The 16126-nt window shown below is 30.4% G+C and overlaps 7 protein-coding genes and 3 pseudogenes across 10 annotated transcripts, besides 1 other annotated feature; 4 read left to right on the top strand and 6 right to left on the bottom strand.

The window, feature by feature from the left end:
- Positions 1-3090: part of a mobile genetic element that runs on past the window's edge.
- TVAGG3_0195370 lies at positions 329-666 on the bottom strand (annotated as a pseudogene). The gene has a single exon. A coding segment is annotated over exon 1 (338 nt).
- Positions 751-1210, bottom strand: TVAGG3_0195360 (annotated as a pseudogene). Its single transcript has one exon. A coding segment is annotated over exon 1 (460 nt).
- Positions 3091-3387: 297 nt separating the features above from the next.
- Positions 3388-4155, bottom strand: TVAGG3_0195340 (uncharacterized protein; the record flags this gene model as incomplete). The annotated part of the gene is made up of 1 exon (XM_051226137.1): positions 3388-4155. A coding segment is annotated over one exon (768 nt), but the record flags the coding sequence as incomplete, so codon positions are not given.
- Positions 4156-6444: 2289 nt separating this feature from the next.
- TVAGG3_0195330 (uncharacterized protein) lies at positions 6445-6961 on the bottom strand (the record flags this gene model as incomplete). The annotated part of the gene is made up of 1 exon (XM_001299567.2): positions 6671-6961. One exon carries the CDS (start codon positions 6959-6961, stop codon positions 6671-6673), a length of 291 nt encoding a protein of 96 aa, XP_001299568.1.
- Positions 6962-7425: 464 nt separating this feature from the next.
- TVAGG3_0195320 (thioredoxin-like protein 1 family) lies at positions 7426-8988 on the top strand (the record flags this gene model as incomplete). Its single annotated transcript, XM_001299566.2, has 1 exon — positions 7426-8943. One exon carries the CDS (start codon positions 7426-7428, stop codon positions 8941-8943), a length of 1518 nt encoding a protein of 505 aa, XP_001299567.1.
- Positions 8989-9207: 219 nt separating this feature from the next.
- On the bottom strand, positions 9208-10158 carry TVAGG3_0195310 (myotrophin family; the record flags this gene model as incomplete). Its single annotated transcript, XM_001299565.1, has 1 exon — positions 9208-10158. One exon carries the CDS (start codon positions 10156-10158, stop codon positions 9208-9210), a length of 951 nt encoding a protein of 316 aa, XP_001299566.1.
- Positions 10159-11030: 872 nt separating this feature from the next.
- TVAGG3_0195300 (proteasome regulatory particle assembly) lies at positions 11031-11642 on the bottom strand (the record flags this gene model as incomplete). Its single annotated transcript, XM_001299564.1, has 1 exon — positions 11031-11642. One exon carries the CDS (start codon positions 11640-11642, stop codon positions 11031-11033), a length of 612 nt encoding a protein of 203 aa, XP_001299565.1.
- A 231-nt stretch (positions 11643-11873) lies between these two features.
- TVAGG3_0195290 (uncharacterized protein) lies at positions 11874-12456 on the top strand (the record flags this gene model as incomplete). The annotated part of the gene is made up of 1 exon (XM_051226136.1): positions 11874-12456. A coding segment is annotated over one exon (583 nt), but the record flags the coding sequence as incomplete, so codon positions are not given.
- A 588-nt stretch (positions 12457-13044) lies between these two features.
- Positions 13045-13500, top strand: TVAGG3_0195280 (uncharacterized protein; the record flags this gene model as incomplete). The annotated part of the gene is made up of 1 exon (XM_051226135.1): positions 13045-13500. A coding segment is annotated over one exon (456 nt), but the record flags the coding sequence as incomplete, so codon positions are not given.
- A 1231-nt stretch (positions 13501-14731) lies between these two features.
- Positions 14732-15893, top strand: TVAGG3_0195270 (annotated as a pseudogene). The gene has a single exon. A coding segment is annotated over exon 1 (1162 nt).
- The last annotated feature ends 233 nt before the right edge of the window (positions 15894-16126 follow it).

The raw sequence follows: 16126 nt of genomic DNA, 5'->3' as shown, positions 1-16126 counted from the left end.
CAAGTGATATTTTATATTCATCAACTATTTTATTATAAATTATTATAGTTAAATAGTTCAGTTGTTGTTCCGTTCTTTGATATCTTAATTGTGCTAATATCCTTTATAGGATTTATTTTTGCAACTGTTCCGCAGCATGAAACCTCATCATCTATGAAAAATTGAATCTTAACGTCTGAATCTTGAACATCACAAAGAATGGCGATAATGTGAATTAATGATTCATAAGGTAAAATAATTAAACCGGATTGGTCAATTAAATTTATTATTGAATCATAATTATTAATTATTATATCACGGTAAATTTTCATTAATTCAGAATTAATGTCTATTTTATATGGCGCATTGCGACTGGAATCGTAGATTCCCGGGTTCTCGATGTTTGATGAAAGAGGTGGGGGTATGTTGGATAAGTGGGAATTTCAACAGGTTCTTTACCAGGTTCAGATAAAATGATTGGGTCTCCATCTTCTTTATTTTGCTCCTCCTCATTCTTCGGTAAGTCACGAGTTAATAAATTTGGTTGAGTTGCTGACCTTGTTAATTCAGGCTAACATTAACTTTAACATTTTGAATAATTCGTGATTTATCATCATTTACGTTATAACCAACCGTAATCTCTGCTTTTGCGTTTGTGTTCTTTTGACTTGTGAAACGTCTTCTCATTTATAATTGAATAAAAAAAAGAAAAATATATTTAAAGTTTTATTTAGTTGTTACGGTAATATCCCAAGGTTCATCCTTGTTTGCTTATACTTTCTTTGTAACTGCACCAATTATGTTATTGATATTGATTTGAGTTTCTTCCAGTCTTATTTTATCATTTACAATATCTTTAATCATTTCATTACATGCATTCTTAAAACCATCTGATTTTTCTAATTTACGTCTATCACTTTCTTTAATTAAATCAAAGTTATAACCTTGTTGAGAATAAAGTGGTTTCTTTATCAATTCCTTGAACGCTTCTGAAAGTGAAGATGAAGAAATTCTTGCCACTTGAATTGGTTTAAATTCTGCTTTCATTGCTTCTTTCTGTTCATTGAACACTGGATCGAATAAAGCAACTTTAAAGAATTTCTTAGCTGGAATTTCAGGTCTCAAATTTGCATATTGACCATCAAACTGATTAACATATTGAGGTAATCCATCCGGTCCTCTTCAATAGCATTTAATTCTTCATTGAAATAAGAATATGGATTATGACGGTATGAATTAATTGGACCATTTTCACCTTCTCCATATGTTGTTTAACAGCTTTTCCATTTTCATCAAATTCATAGGATAACGTTCATTATATGCTTTACGTTTAGGATAATCCGTCATTGTTAATTTATACCATTTATGACTTTAATATTCCTTGACCATCAGTAACAAAACTTCATTTATACCATCAGGTTTTCCATTTTCCTGTAATGTCTGCTTCATGTGCTTCCCAATTTGGTCCATGACGTTTGGCATATGCTTGAGCTTCTGGTAATGTTAAAACGTTTCTCATTTGTTTAACATCCTTTTGAAGACCGGCAACAATGTGGACTAATTCTTTTCAATTCCCTCAGGAACTTTCAATAGTTCTATTATATGCACCCTTTTTGTTTGTCCCTTGTTTTAATGGAACCTGTAGAAGATTTGCTATTTCTGTCATGTTTAATTATAAATAAAAAATAAAAATTAATTATAAAAAGTTAATCAAATTTAACAACCTTTATTTAAATCAACTATTATTTTTCCATGTTCTCCTAATTGTTGATATTGTGTGTAAAGTTCATTAATGCTCATTGGTAAATTCACTTGATAAAGCATAACGTTCAACTGTTGACGACTAAAACCACTGAAAATGAAAAGGGTGGACAGGTTTGATTTAATGTTTGTGCTTAATGCTTTAAAGTATTGAACAGCCATAAAGAATGAAACATGAATATGTCGACATTGAGTTAATAATTGATTAAAATATGATTTCTCATTAGTTATTAGTTTTGATTTCACGCATCATCTAGAAAAATGAGTGAATGCAAAAATTCTTATCAAAATTTGAAATAGAAAGTGTTTCAAATAATTCATCCCTTGTTTATCAATAATTTTATCCTCTAATCCTTGCTTCTTGATTGTATTATATAATTCTTTATACATTAAAAAGTTTTTTAAATAATCTTCTGCTTCTTCTTGTGATAAATAAATAATTGGAATTTTGATTAAATGCTTTAAAGATTCAAATGTATCATCTGAAGGTGAACCTGAACGGTTGATATAAATTAACACATGTGAATAGGGGGAAGTGTTAGCAATAATGATAATTTGTTTTAATATCGTTAATGTTTTACCTTTATTTTGTTTACCAATTGCTGCAGTGATTGAATTTAAATAACATTCAGAATATGGAATTTTCATTAATTTTTCCTTAGATAGAGCATTTCTATTATCACTCAATGCTTCATTAATCATATCATCTATGTAGTATTATATACTCTGTTAATTCTTCATAATTGAAATCCATTTAATCAAAAATAAATTTATAATTTTAAACATTTCTATTCATCAATATTTCATCATATAACTTCTATACTGTGGTGGTGTACCTGTTGGATGATATTTCAAACCTTCATCCGGTGTCCATGTCCAATATGTAGTCCTAGTAAACCAAACCTGAGGAGGATTTGTCACCTTTGAACAGTAAGTGTCATTTTCACCCTGAATGATTGGATAAGCTTTCACTTGTACTGTAACTTGTGATTGAAAGTTTCTAATCCATCAAAGAATATACCCGCTCCATCACGTTGAACTGGAATAGTGCATAAGAATGAAGTTTGGTCTTTCCATGTTCTAGCTAATGGCGTGCCATTATCATCATTCAGTGGTCTAGTTAATGAGTCCTCGTATTCTTCGTGCATTCATTCACTCCATCTAAATCAGAAGCTTGAAGCATACGTGTAAAGAATATGTCGCCCACTGTGGTCATCGCTTGATCGGGGAAGTTTCTGGAATCTATAGTGACCTGAAGACCTCGAAGCATTGGATTTTCTAAAACGTTCTTTGCATTGCATTCTTCGGAAATGTTAACACAACATCTGTAACATTATGAAGAGCGTATGAGAAATCTGAGCTAATACCTTCAGGAGTGATGCAACCTCCATTTAGTGAACGAACGTCAATATGTTGAGCTGGAATCATGAATGGATCTTCCTTACTGAATAAACGTGGTATTGCTTTAACTGATTCTTCAATTAAACCGTATCCTGGTGTAATGCATTTATCCTCTAAAACTTCCATCTTTGTGCATGAAATAATAACGTCATCAACTGTTGCGTCAGCAGATGTAGCGGCTAAGCTTGTAATTAATTTGGCAGGAAGTCCGATTTGTTGGAATTTGCGATCATATTTATAAACATGATTCATAATCTTTTCATAATTTTCATCAGTTATCTTTTCATAAACGTAATTTTGTAAATCAGCAACTCTTAACGGGTCAACCTGACAAAATACTAAAGTATCCCTGAAAACATAATATTTAAGAATGATTTCACCAAATGATTTAGGATAATCATCGAACGCCTGAAATGCTAACAAATCATTTACCGGAATAATCATATCAAAAGTGACATCAACTTCTTCATTTGCTTTCTTGAAAACTTCTGAAGGGTCAATATATTTACCACATACTGAGTTATCATATTTTTGAACATTATTATATAACGAATGAACAAACTTTTTAACTTTCCTTTCTGATTTTGGTTTATATGTTGCAAATGCGAAAGATTCACGGGCGCAATCCATCTGAAGATAACCGGCATCACCTCTTTCGGTTTCTACTTCTAATTGTTTAAAGCTTTGATTTGATGATTTGTAACCAACGAATAAACGCATGCATTTAAAAGCGGCATCACATGTGAAAGCTTTATTTGAAACTAGAGTTGCTTTAACTTTGCGTTTAATATATGTGTCACCTAATTGGTTCACATCATGAGCCGGATTTGTAATTCTTAAATGAGTTTGTTTATCATCAAAATATGGAGCATCAGAGTCATAGCATGAACTTTCAAGTTCTCTATAATATCTTCTACCATCATTCTTTGCGAATATTTCATTTATCTTTTCGAATGAATGAAACACATTTCCATTAATCGGTTTAGTGTTTGGCACCAAATAGTTAGTCGTCATTTATTAATAAATAAAAAATCAAAATTAAAAGATGAAAATGAATTTTTAATTTTAATGAAATAATCAACTATGGCTGCAGGATTCTTTAAAAATTATGGGATAAAGTAAAAAGAGGAGCGCATAAAGTTTGGGAAACAATGAAGAAAGGAGCAAATTGGATATTTAAGAATAAAGAAGCAATTAGTGACGTTGCTGAATCAATAACGCCAAAAGCTGCCCCAATAAGAGAAATATTAAATAAAGGAGAAAAAGTTTATCAAAGACTTCAACCGATACTAAGATAAAAATAATATTTATTTTTCCACTATCTACCCCCTATTTTATTAAGTATTCCTTCAGCAATTCCACCAACTGCGTTACCTGCTTGTGCTCCCATCACCGGATTACCTGCTTTAGTACCTAATACTCCACCTATGATAGTTCCTGCCGTTTTCGCTACTGGTGCCAAAAAGTTTGCAACGGGTTTAATAATCTTTTATGAACCCAACCCGCAGCTTTCTTAATTCCATCCCATAATTTTTTAAAGAATCCTGCCGCCATTTCTGATTTAATATTAATTAAAAAATATATTTCATCACTTATATTCTAATTTTTATTTAATGATAAATGAAACCAATTTTAAAAATAAATGAAACAGAGGAGGAAGAAATTAATGAAAGTAAAGATGATAAACAAAAAATAAACATTATTAAACCAATTACTGAAACAAAAATTTTTTCATCTGTTGAAGAATTTAATGACTATTATGTTAATAATAAAAAATTATTTGAAGAATTGACAACGTGTAAATTGAATAAAATGTTTAAAGTTGATGGATTCAAAATTTCAAAAATAAAAGGAGTGGTTAGTTTGAAATCTATTCCTCAATCAAGAATCACCTCATTAATGAAAATAGATGATTTAACAAAAAGAATAGAAATTATTGAAGAGCGAATAAATCAAATTATTGATTTCATAAATCATGACTCGTTGAGCCCGGGTCCTTAAAGCCCATCACTGAGTTCAAGGTTATATTCATCAAATATTTCATTATTAAATGCAACTTCTGCTAGTTTATTTATTTTTTCAATACGATCATTTGAAAGTCTATCGTTTAATTTTTTCTGAAGTTTTTCATTTTCTAGTTCTGAAACTTTATTTGGATGATATGTAAATTCATGAAATTCTTTGGCCTCGGTTTTGATCATTAATTTACAAAGAACTTTTGTGGTTGGAATTCGTTTGAACCATTTATTAGTTATATTCGTTATATATTCAATATCTGGAATTAATTCCCAAATTTTTGCATTTTCAATTAATTTATTATCAAATGCAAAAGCAATGGGTTTAATATTATGTTTACCTTTATAATATAAACTTTCTACATAATCATCGAAATAAACATCTACTTGTTTAACATTTTCAAGAATTGGTGAAAGAGCATCCATTAATTGATTGACGGTTACGAATCTTGATCCACTCATTTTCTTACGAATTAAAAAAATAAATTATTCAAAAATGTCAGAAGAAAATATTTAAATAAATTATTTAAATTTTTTTACTCTATTCAAGAATTTTATTTTTGATATAACTCATTGAATTCAAAATTTTTTAAAAAATTGACACCATATATAACCAGTAGAAATTCTGCCAGTAGAAGTTCTACCAGTAGAAACTTTACTAGTAGAAGTTCTGCCAGTATAAACTCTACCAGTAGAAGTTCTGCCAGTATAAACTCTACCAGTAGAAGTTCTGCCAGTATAAACTCTACCAGTAGAAGTTCTGCTAAAGTATTCAATTTTGAGGGAAACAGTAGAAGTTCTGCCAGTATAAACTCTACCAGTAGAAGTTCTGCCAGTAGAAGTTCTGCCAGTATAAACTCTACCAGTAGAAGTTCTGCCAGTATAAACTCTACCAGTAGAAGTTCTGCTAAAGTATTCAATTTTGAGGGAAACAGTAGAAGTTCTGCCAGTATAAACTCTACCAGTAGAAGTTCTGCCAGTAGAAGTTCTGCCAGTATAAACTCTACCAGTAGAAGTTCTGCCAGTATAAACTCTACCAGTAGAAGTTCTGCTAAAGTATTCATAAACACCTTTTTATATCTTATTTACATCTAACATGCACCAATTTATTTTATAACTTTATTAATACTAAATTTTATTTCATACAAAAAGTAAAAATTCATAAGTTATATATTAATTTAATAAATTATATTATCATTTATAATAAAATTTTTCGAAATGCAGATAAATTTTAACATGTTCGAAATGAAACTATTATAAAATATATTCTTTTTATTAATGGTAATATAGGAATTGTAGGAATAAAAACTTTTTATAAATTATTCATAAATTTTTAAAATCTGCTATTCGGAAGTATGTTCAAAAATCATTCAATTATGTGAGAATTCTTACGATTACAAAAAAAGTCACACAACCCGCATCATATACTACTATCACCAAATATTAAGTAAAATTATATAAAATATTGATATTGAGATAGTAGATTAATCTCAAAATTCTTGTAATATATGAGATTATTTGAAAGATGAGAGTTCTGTCATTCGACTTTCCATTATGACTTGTGATAACTGTTCGTATTGATCTTCTATTTCATCTGTTTCAGCAGCACGCTTTCTTAAGCGAATTAACTTCTCTTTGAGTTTTGCGTTTTCTGCTTTGAGTTCACGAATATTTGCTTGAAGTTCCGCGTCAACTTGTTCGAAGCGAATTATAGCTCTCTTAGTACGATATAACTTTCCTTTTGGTTGGCCTTGCTTAATGAGATAAGGGTCTTTATAACGAGCCCCAGGAATTGGAGAACTCATTTTTAGAGGGAAAAAAAATGAGATTCTGATATCTCAATCAAATTTTCATAAAATCAGTGTGTATTATTCTACATCATAAAATTTCTTTTTTTTCAAAATGTACGTTTAGAGATTTCAATTTTTTTTTCCTCATTCTAGTGCTCTCTTGTATCATAAAAAGTAATTTTATACATAAAATGCGTTGGTTGTTTCTTATCTTTCTTCAAAAAAAAAATAAACCTGTTTTTCTGCGTAATGTCTCAATTACGTACTCCTCTCCTCAATGTTGAATAAAGCTCTTTCAAAAGACTTGAAAAAGAAACCTGAGGAATTAACATTAGTTTGATTCCTGAGATAGATTTCTAATGGTATCTGAAATGTAAAACAAAACATATATTATCCGAAAATGGTAAACTTATTATTTGGTCGCCCAAATTTTTCGAAAGGAGAAAAAAAAATTTTCCAGATTGGTCAATTCATTTTTTATGGCAAAAGAACTTCGTGACGGAGAACTTGATAAAATTGTCAAAACTACAACAGACAAACTTGTTTGTGTTGATTTTGGAAATCCTACATGCCCACCGTGTATTCGTGCAAAGCCAATTTGGAATTCAATGGCATCAAAGTACCCAACATGTGCATTTTATTCAGTAGAATGCCAGTCTTGCCCAGGTACAGCATCAGATTACCAAATTCATGCAACGCCAACCTTTGTTTTCATTTTAAGAGGAAGAGAAGTAGGTCGAGTTCAAGGTTTCGATCAAAATCAGATTGTTTCGATAATCGAGAAGTACAAACCAGCCGGAACATTCTCTGGAAAGGGCCATACTCTTGGAGATTCGCCTGCTCCAAATCAAGACGATTATTTAGCAAGAGTTCTTGCACAAGCACAAGAAGCTGCTATGGCCAGAAACAAGCCTAAGCAACAAGCCCCTGAACAGTCATGCTGCGAAGGCGGAATTTGCAAGATTCCTCCAAAGAATAACAAACATGATGAGGAATTAAAGCAAATGCTTAAGGAGATGGACTTTCCAGATTACATTTGCGATGCAGCCATCAAAGGTACAAACCATGGATCAATAGATGATTGCGTTGCTTGGATTGCTGAAAATCAAGATGAAGTTGAGAGACTTCAATCGGTCAACAAGGTCCAACAAGACTCTGTTCCTGTTAAGGGTGATGCCCCCGCTACACCAGCTCCTGCCGAAACCCCTGCTCCAGCTCCAGAGCCAATTTCCCAGCCAGAAGAGAAAATTGTCCTCTCAGCCGCCGGAGAATCGATGAAGAATGACCTCGTTGATATGGGAATTGAAGAAGATCTCGCAATTAAGGCTATTGATTATTGCGATGCAGAATCCATCGACAAAGCACTCGATTACATCTACAAAGTACAGAATGGTGAACAAATACCACCAAAGAAGAAGCAAATGACCCAAGAACAGGCCAAAGCCTTTGTTGAACAGATGAGATTGAAAGCAAAGGCCGCTGAAGAGGCCAAGAACACTCCAGAGGCCCGCGCGAAGGCAGAGATCGAGCGCAGAAAGCAACTCAAGGAAGATGCAGAGCGCCATGAAATAATGGAACAACAGAAGCGCGAAAAGGAGCGCAGACAGATAGAACAACAACGTATTCAAGATAAACTCGAGTTAGAACGCGTAAAAGCTAGAATTCGAGCACAAAGAGCCGAACAAGCCGGAAATACTCAACAACAAGCAACTGTTCAGCCTGTTCAACAAACACATGTATCAACAAAGGCTCCAGCTACAGAAGCAACAATACAATTCGTTTTACCTGATAATACAAAGAAAGTCATCAAATTCCCACTTGATGCAACGATTTCTGATGTCGAAAAGAAGGTAAAGAGCGAAATACCACAACTTGCTTCTAGAATTATTCAGTTTGAAACAGTTATTCCTCGAATTTTGATTCCAAAGTCGGATTACGGAAAGACATTGACAGATTTGCACCTCACTCCACGCTCTCAGCTTTGTGTTAAGTACTAAAACTATATCATCCTTACTGTTTTTAAAAAATTAAATTTTTATTAATTTTTTTTCTTTTTTTAAATAATCAAATTGTAATTAATGTCATTTATTTGCCCATTATATGTCATAACTCATATATTGCGAATGGCTGAGATGATTTGTGGAATAATTAGAATTTCATAAGAATGATTAATATTGTTTTTATAAAAAAATGAGTATGTGGCAAGTGTGATATAAGTTTGCCCATTAGAAATGATAATATCAAAATTAATATCTTTAAAGTTATTTAGTATTATTCTTTCTATGTTGCAACACTATGGAAAGTAAGGAGTTCTGAGTTCTTTTATCATAGGATTGTTTTGCTGCATAATAAAGAGGTGTTTTACCAAATATATCTTCTTCGTTGATATCTGCACCATGTGAGATAAGAAGTTCTGCAATTTCCTTGAAATTTCTTTTTGCAGCTAAATGAAGAGCAGTTCTAAAATCGTCATCTTTAGCATCAATGTGAGCACCATGAGAAATAAGAAGTTCGACTATTTCTTTACTATTATTTTTTGCTGCTAAATGAAGAGCAGTTCTGGAATATCCGTTCCATGCATTGATATCTGCACCATGTAAAATAAGAAATTCGGCAATTTCTTTGAAATTCCTCTCGACTGCAAAATGAAGAGGTGTTCCAATAAAATGCACATCTGCACCATGAGAAATAAGAAGTTCAACTATTTCTTTACTATTATTTTTTACTGCATATTGAAGAGGTGTTTTATTCTTTCTATCTACATAATTAATATATGTTCCATGTAAAATTAGAAGTTTGACTATTTCTATGCTATCAATTTTTGTAGCATAATGAAGAGGTTTTCTAATAATTTCATCTACAGCATTGACATCTGCTCCATGTGAAATAAGGAGTTCAACTATTTCTTTATTATTATTTTTTGCTGCATAATGAAGAGGTGTTCTAGACCACCTACCTTCTTTATTGATATCTGCTCCATGTGAAATAAGAAGCTCAGCAATATCTTTGGAATTTCTCTTTGCAGCATAATGAAGTGGAGCAAAAGAATATTCATCGATAATATTTATATAACTGTGTATTGTTTTTTCTTCATTGTTGTTGTCAGTATCATAAACATAAATTTTATTAACTGAGTCAAGTAATAATTTGCAAATATCTGAATCTTGTGATTTGCATGCAAAATGTAATATAGGGTGGCAGGAAACCCCCATAGCATCTCAATACCTACTTGGGTTATCTCAAATCTGATACTATATTTAGAAAACACGTCAATAATAGCCTATTATATTTTTAATCATGAGTCTCCAATCCTTGATTTGAGCGAGTTATTAAAGTTCTTTTCGCCATGTATTTTGAAGAAAAAGTGTCACCTTTTCTTATGATGATTTGAAATCTAGCTGTGCTTTATGTGATCACAATCAATCCAACTTTGTATGATAAAAAGAAAATATACGAGTTTATTTAATATGTTATATAGCAAACACATTGTTATTTCTTGTGGTTGATGTAAACAATTTTGTTTAAAACGTCATAAAATGCCATTTTTTGAGTGCGGGGATAATTGATAAAATAAAGTTTTCAGAATTACTGATAATTATTAATAAAAAACCTATCAAAGAATTATGAAATACATAATTTTTTATTATTATGTTTTAACTCATTTGGTTGTTACAACCATTGGTTATGGTGATAAGCGAATCGGAATTCGAAGTGAACTTTTTTGTCAAAATTACCCGAATAAACTTGGATGCTAAAAAATATCTGAATAGATGAGATAGAACAAAATCTAATACAGAATTATTTATATTATCAATCATCTTTTATATCATATTTATTAAATATCCAGAAGAATATCCCAATAACAAACTGAGATTCAAATATGGTTTTCAGATTCAATTTTTTTGAAAAAAATAATTTTTTTCGTTCCTGAAGATACAAATTTCATCTTTTCGATCTCATTCAAATCTTTTAATCAAAGTTACACAACTATAAGTTACCTAATTTAACAAAGGTTTATAAATATGAAACCAGAATGTAGCTATCTCCTTTTGATCCCTAGATGCTACGGGGGTTTCCTGCCACCCTATATATTCCTACCATGGAAATCAATTTTGTCAGGAATTTTATTGCTTTTTATAATATCTATTGTTTGAGGAAATGCAGCACACCAAGGAAAAATACAGTTCTTCTCTCTCTCGAATAGAAGAAATACAGCATTCAGGTTTTGATATGTGATAACATCCTCATAAACTGCCTTATATTTACGCCGTTCGTATATATCTTTATTATGAACCCATTCTTCAACATCGAAATCTTTATAAGTGAATATATTTCTTTCTAAAACGTACTCGAGCATTTCATTATTATGTGTTCTAACAATATCTCTGAGGCACTTAATGTCCATTTCGTTATCTTTCAAACATTCATTGATGATATCAGAATTTCGTCCTATTATTGAGTAGCGAAGACATTCTTTTGTTTTTTTACAATATTGATTTGAAGTTAAGAAATAGAAAATGTTAATAGATCCAAAATATGCGCAAGCTTCAATTAATGATAGCTTTAAAAATGGGCAATAATTATAAACTTTCTCTTTTTCAAATTTCTCCAAATCAGGAATTTCAAGAAAAATTTGATCATTGTCTATTCTTGTTTGAGAAATGTATTCCTTGAACTTATCAATTTGATCGTGCATAACAATAAATTCAAAGTAGTATATGAATGCGGGTTGTGTGACTTTTTTTGTAAACGTAAGAATTCATACAATATTGAACGATTTTGTATCATTTTTTTTAACATATGAAGTAAAAAATGTATGATTCTTACGGTTTTTATTCTTACGTTTTGAAATAAATCAAGATTTAAAAAATTGACTTCTTACGTAAAATTAAAACTAAGTTAAATTTATTTTTTTATTTAATGATAAATGAGTATAACAACTAATTCATTGAAATCTTTAAAGTTCACTAATTCAGAATTAGAAAATATTTTAGAAAATTTTGGAGACGGTTCTTATCCAACATATATGCAGAATGTGAAAGAGTTTTCCAGATTGTTGAATGAATTTAAATATAACGGACCAATTACTAAAAAGGCTATAATGAGATATTTATATCCCAAAAAAGTTGAAAAACAGGAGAATATTCCTCTTTATGGTCCAGAGGACCTGGGCTCAGAGAGCCTTGAAACACCTCCTGAATATTTTGAAGAAAAAATTAAACAAGATGAATATTATAACGATGAGATTGAGAAATTGGAACAATTAAGAAATGAAATAGATGATAAAATTAAGGAATTGAGAAATGCTGAGAATGAAGTAGAGGGTTTAATGAATATCCCAGCTTCAGAATCAGAAGTTCAAAAATCACATGAGGAAAGATATAAAAATTACTTTTTGGAATCTACTAAAAATTTATTAGATGGTGATATTGACGAAACACTTTCAGAAGAAGGCACAAAATTTATTCATAAACATAAGTTACAATTTATTGACGATGGAGATTATCCATGTATATTACTTTCACCTCCTCTTGATTCCGAAAAATTCAAAAAAGCACTGAAAAATGTAACATATGCAACAAATACGATTAAGAAAGAAGACCATGATATTTACACAAATTATTATTTAAATAAATGTACATGTGTTGATAAAGTTTTTGATTTGTTAGATAAAATATCAAAAGAAACAATTGGAACCTATAAAATTTTATGCGATTGTGGTTTCATTATTGAAGATACCAATAATGTTTCATATGAAAGAACAGCACCGAAGGAAGACGAAGTGGAAAGGTCTATACCATTCGTTATTAAGAACATAAAAGATATGAAAACTTATAAACATTATATTTATTCATTTATTTCAGAAAAAATGGAAGCAACCCATAAAACATCATCTCATCATTTTATAGCTATTCATACATTCCTTTTCAAAGTTGTGAAATTAAATAAGACAGGAATTAGATTTAATGTATCAGGGTACGCATTCTTGAGTAAATTAAAATGTATTCGTCACGTCGCAGATGATAAAAATTTATGTGTTCTTAATTCATTTTATGGACTTTATTTTTATTTATTTTTTAATTTTTATTCTTACATAAATGAACAAAAATGGAACAGCTAAAATGAATGATAATCAAATAAGAGCCGAAGGTAGAAGGTTATTTAAACGCTTCTATAACATTCCTGATGGTGTTAATCCTAAAACTCGTAGAAGTTATTTAAATGAAGCCATAGATGCATATGAAGGATTTGACATTTCATCAGAAAGTGAGAGGTTAGCAAGAATGTTAAATGTTAATATTGATTTCTATTATTGTGACCCTCAACCAGAAGACGTAGACATTAACAAGGTAGACTTTCCATTAGTGGAATCAATAATGATAGATCCAGAATTTGAAACAGTAAATATTTTATTAACACAGAGTCCATGTGGAAAACTTCACGCTGACAGAATAACAGACGTTGAAGCACTCACAGGATATAAAGTTTGCCCCTTTTGCAAAGAAGAAGTATATTCTATCCGTGATGATCCAGAAAGGAAAAACCAAAGAAGATTTTTAAAACATTGTGAGAAATGTAAAGAAAATAATGGAAGATTAATTCAAGACGTTCAATTGCAAAACACACAACAACCATATGCACCACATATACGAAACAGAAGATATATCATGGCTATTAGCTCATAATTTGCAGGAATATTATAAACCAACAAGATATTATATTACTTTTGACTTCGAAACATTAGAGACTAAAGAAGAATTACAACTTTCTGAGTGTGCAACTTTAAACGCTTACTTAAAACCATTCATGGTATCATCAACGGTTAAATTAAACGATAAAACATATACGAGGAATTTTTGCTTAACTTCGAGTGATTCTTTTATTTCTGATTGGATTGAGTTTTTATTTTCAACCTGTTCATTAGTTGCTAAATCAAATATTGAACAATATGAAGAATTAATGAATACATTAAATGAGAAACAAAAGGAAGCAATGAAAGAGCTTTTAGATGAAGAATTTAATAAAGTGAATATCATTAGGTTTTAATTCGGGAAAGTTTGATTTAAATTTAATTCTTCGTGATTTAAATACTGCAAAATGGAAGATAAAATCAATGCTGGGTTCTTCTTCTCAATTTAAGCAAGTCATAGTAAAGAAAACAAACTGTCCATATGAATTAAGATTTATTGACATCAGAAATTATATAGCGGGTGGAACATTAGACCAATTCACTCAAGATTTCGGAAACAATAAATCACGTGTTAAATCCTTTTTCCCTTATCAATTCATCACATGGGAGAATTACGAAGATGAATTTATAAAAAGGAACCATTCACTCAAGATTCATTTTATTCAGCATTAACACAAGAAACAATATCCGATTCAGATTATCAAATATATCTCAATGATGCTAAAAACTTTAAGAATAGATTAGAATATTTTATTCATTATTGCAATAAAGATGTTGAAATTATGATTGACCCAATTGATAAAATTATCGAAGAAACATTTGTTTATAAAATTGACATGCTTCATAATCTTTCTTTATCATCGAATGCATCAATGATTCGTTACGCGTTAGCATATAAGAACTTCAATCCTAACGAAACATATCCAGAAGAAGAAAATGTGGAATCAAGTTTTGAATTAACAAAAAAGTATTGGAAATATAAAATTGAATCATATAAGAAACAAGATGAAAAAGCAGAAAGGGATACTAAAAACAATGTTTCAATGGATGACTATCAATACTATCACGATTTAATCCTTTCATCTAAATGCAAAATGTGTGGTAAAGCGTTTACATATGCAAATAAACCAACATTGGATAGAATCGATAATGAAAAACCACATACCAAAGAAAATTGTCAGTTAATGTGTTGTTATTGCAATGTCGTAAAATCAAATAAAGATGAAGATGTTCAACGTTTAAGAATCAATTTAAGAAATTATGCATTAAAAAATAATTTACCAATGACTTTAGATTCAGTTGAAGCTTATCACATTCTCCGTAATGGAATTACTGGTGGTCTATCAAATGTTCAACATCGTGTTAATCTTAAAGGAATCACGCACATTAATAAACTTTCATATAATCCAGAAACTAAAACTGTATCAAATGAGGACACCACCAACATTATGACTCATTTCGTTGGAGTTGACTTTAATTCATTATATCCTTCATCATTTTCATCTAATCCTCATGATTTCATTCAATATACTGACCATAAAATGTATATGCCGGGAAGATTGAATGGTGTTATCATTTGTGATACAGCAACAAAGAAAGCAAAAGCACTGGGAATAATTAAGAAGAAAAATACTTTATTCGTGGCTGAAGTAAAGGGTCACATTGATGAAAAATACATTAATGATTACATAAACTTTTTACCGATAATAAGAAACTTAGATATTATCACAGATGAAAAAACAATTGGCAGTTTTATGTATAATTACATGAAATCAAACAATCTACCAGTTGACCAGAAACAGGAAATTAACTCAGTTAGCATCAACACACAACCAATATCAACCATTTTCTTCTTATTATCTTTGGTATCTAATAGACAGATTTCATTTTATCATCGATGATATTCAATCAATTTTAACATTTACGAAAAACACTTGTTTTAATGAATTTGCGAACAAATTTATGAACGAAAGACAAAAGGCTGAATTAGAAGGAAATAAAGGAAAAAGTTTATTTTGCAAGATTTCACTTAATGGATCATATGGTTACGATGCAATGAATACACAAAATTACGCAAAGACTAAAATAATGAATGCACAGAAGGCACGCGTTGCATGTATGTCAAATAAGTTTAAAAACATAAGAGAAATAGGTGAAGATACATATCAAGTGATGCTTAAAGATAGATTTTATAGATGTGATACATGTTTACAAGAGGCATTCTTCACTTTAGATAATGCTAAATACTGGTATTTGGTTTTCATTTATGATTTTATGTATAAATGCATGGATGTTAATCGTTTTCATTTCATTGAAGGTGATACTGATTCATCTTATTGGGCAATCGCTGGCGACCCAAATCTTCCTAACACTCAAGCATTTCAAGCAATTGTTACCGATAAACAATTTTATGATAAAAACATTTTCAAATTCGCACCTTTTGATTTCTTCTGTTTTGATGAGAAATTTAAACCTAAATTAAAGAATAA

This window comes from Trichomonas vaginalis, chromosome IV, assembly GCF_026262505.1.
Source record: "Trichomonas vaginalis G3 chromosome IV, whole genome shotgun sequence".
NCBI classification, from domain to species: domain Eukaryota; phylum Parabasalia; order Trichomonadida; family Trichomonadidae; genus Trichomonas; species Trichomonas vaginalis.
The sequence above is the reverse complement of the archived record's forward strand: the minus strand, read 5'-3'. Positions and strand labels throughout refer to the sequence as shown.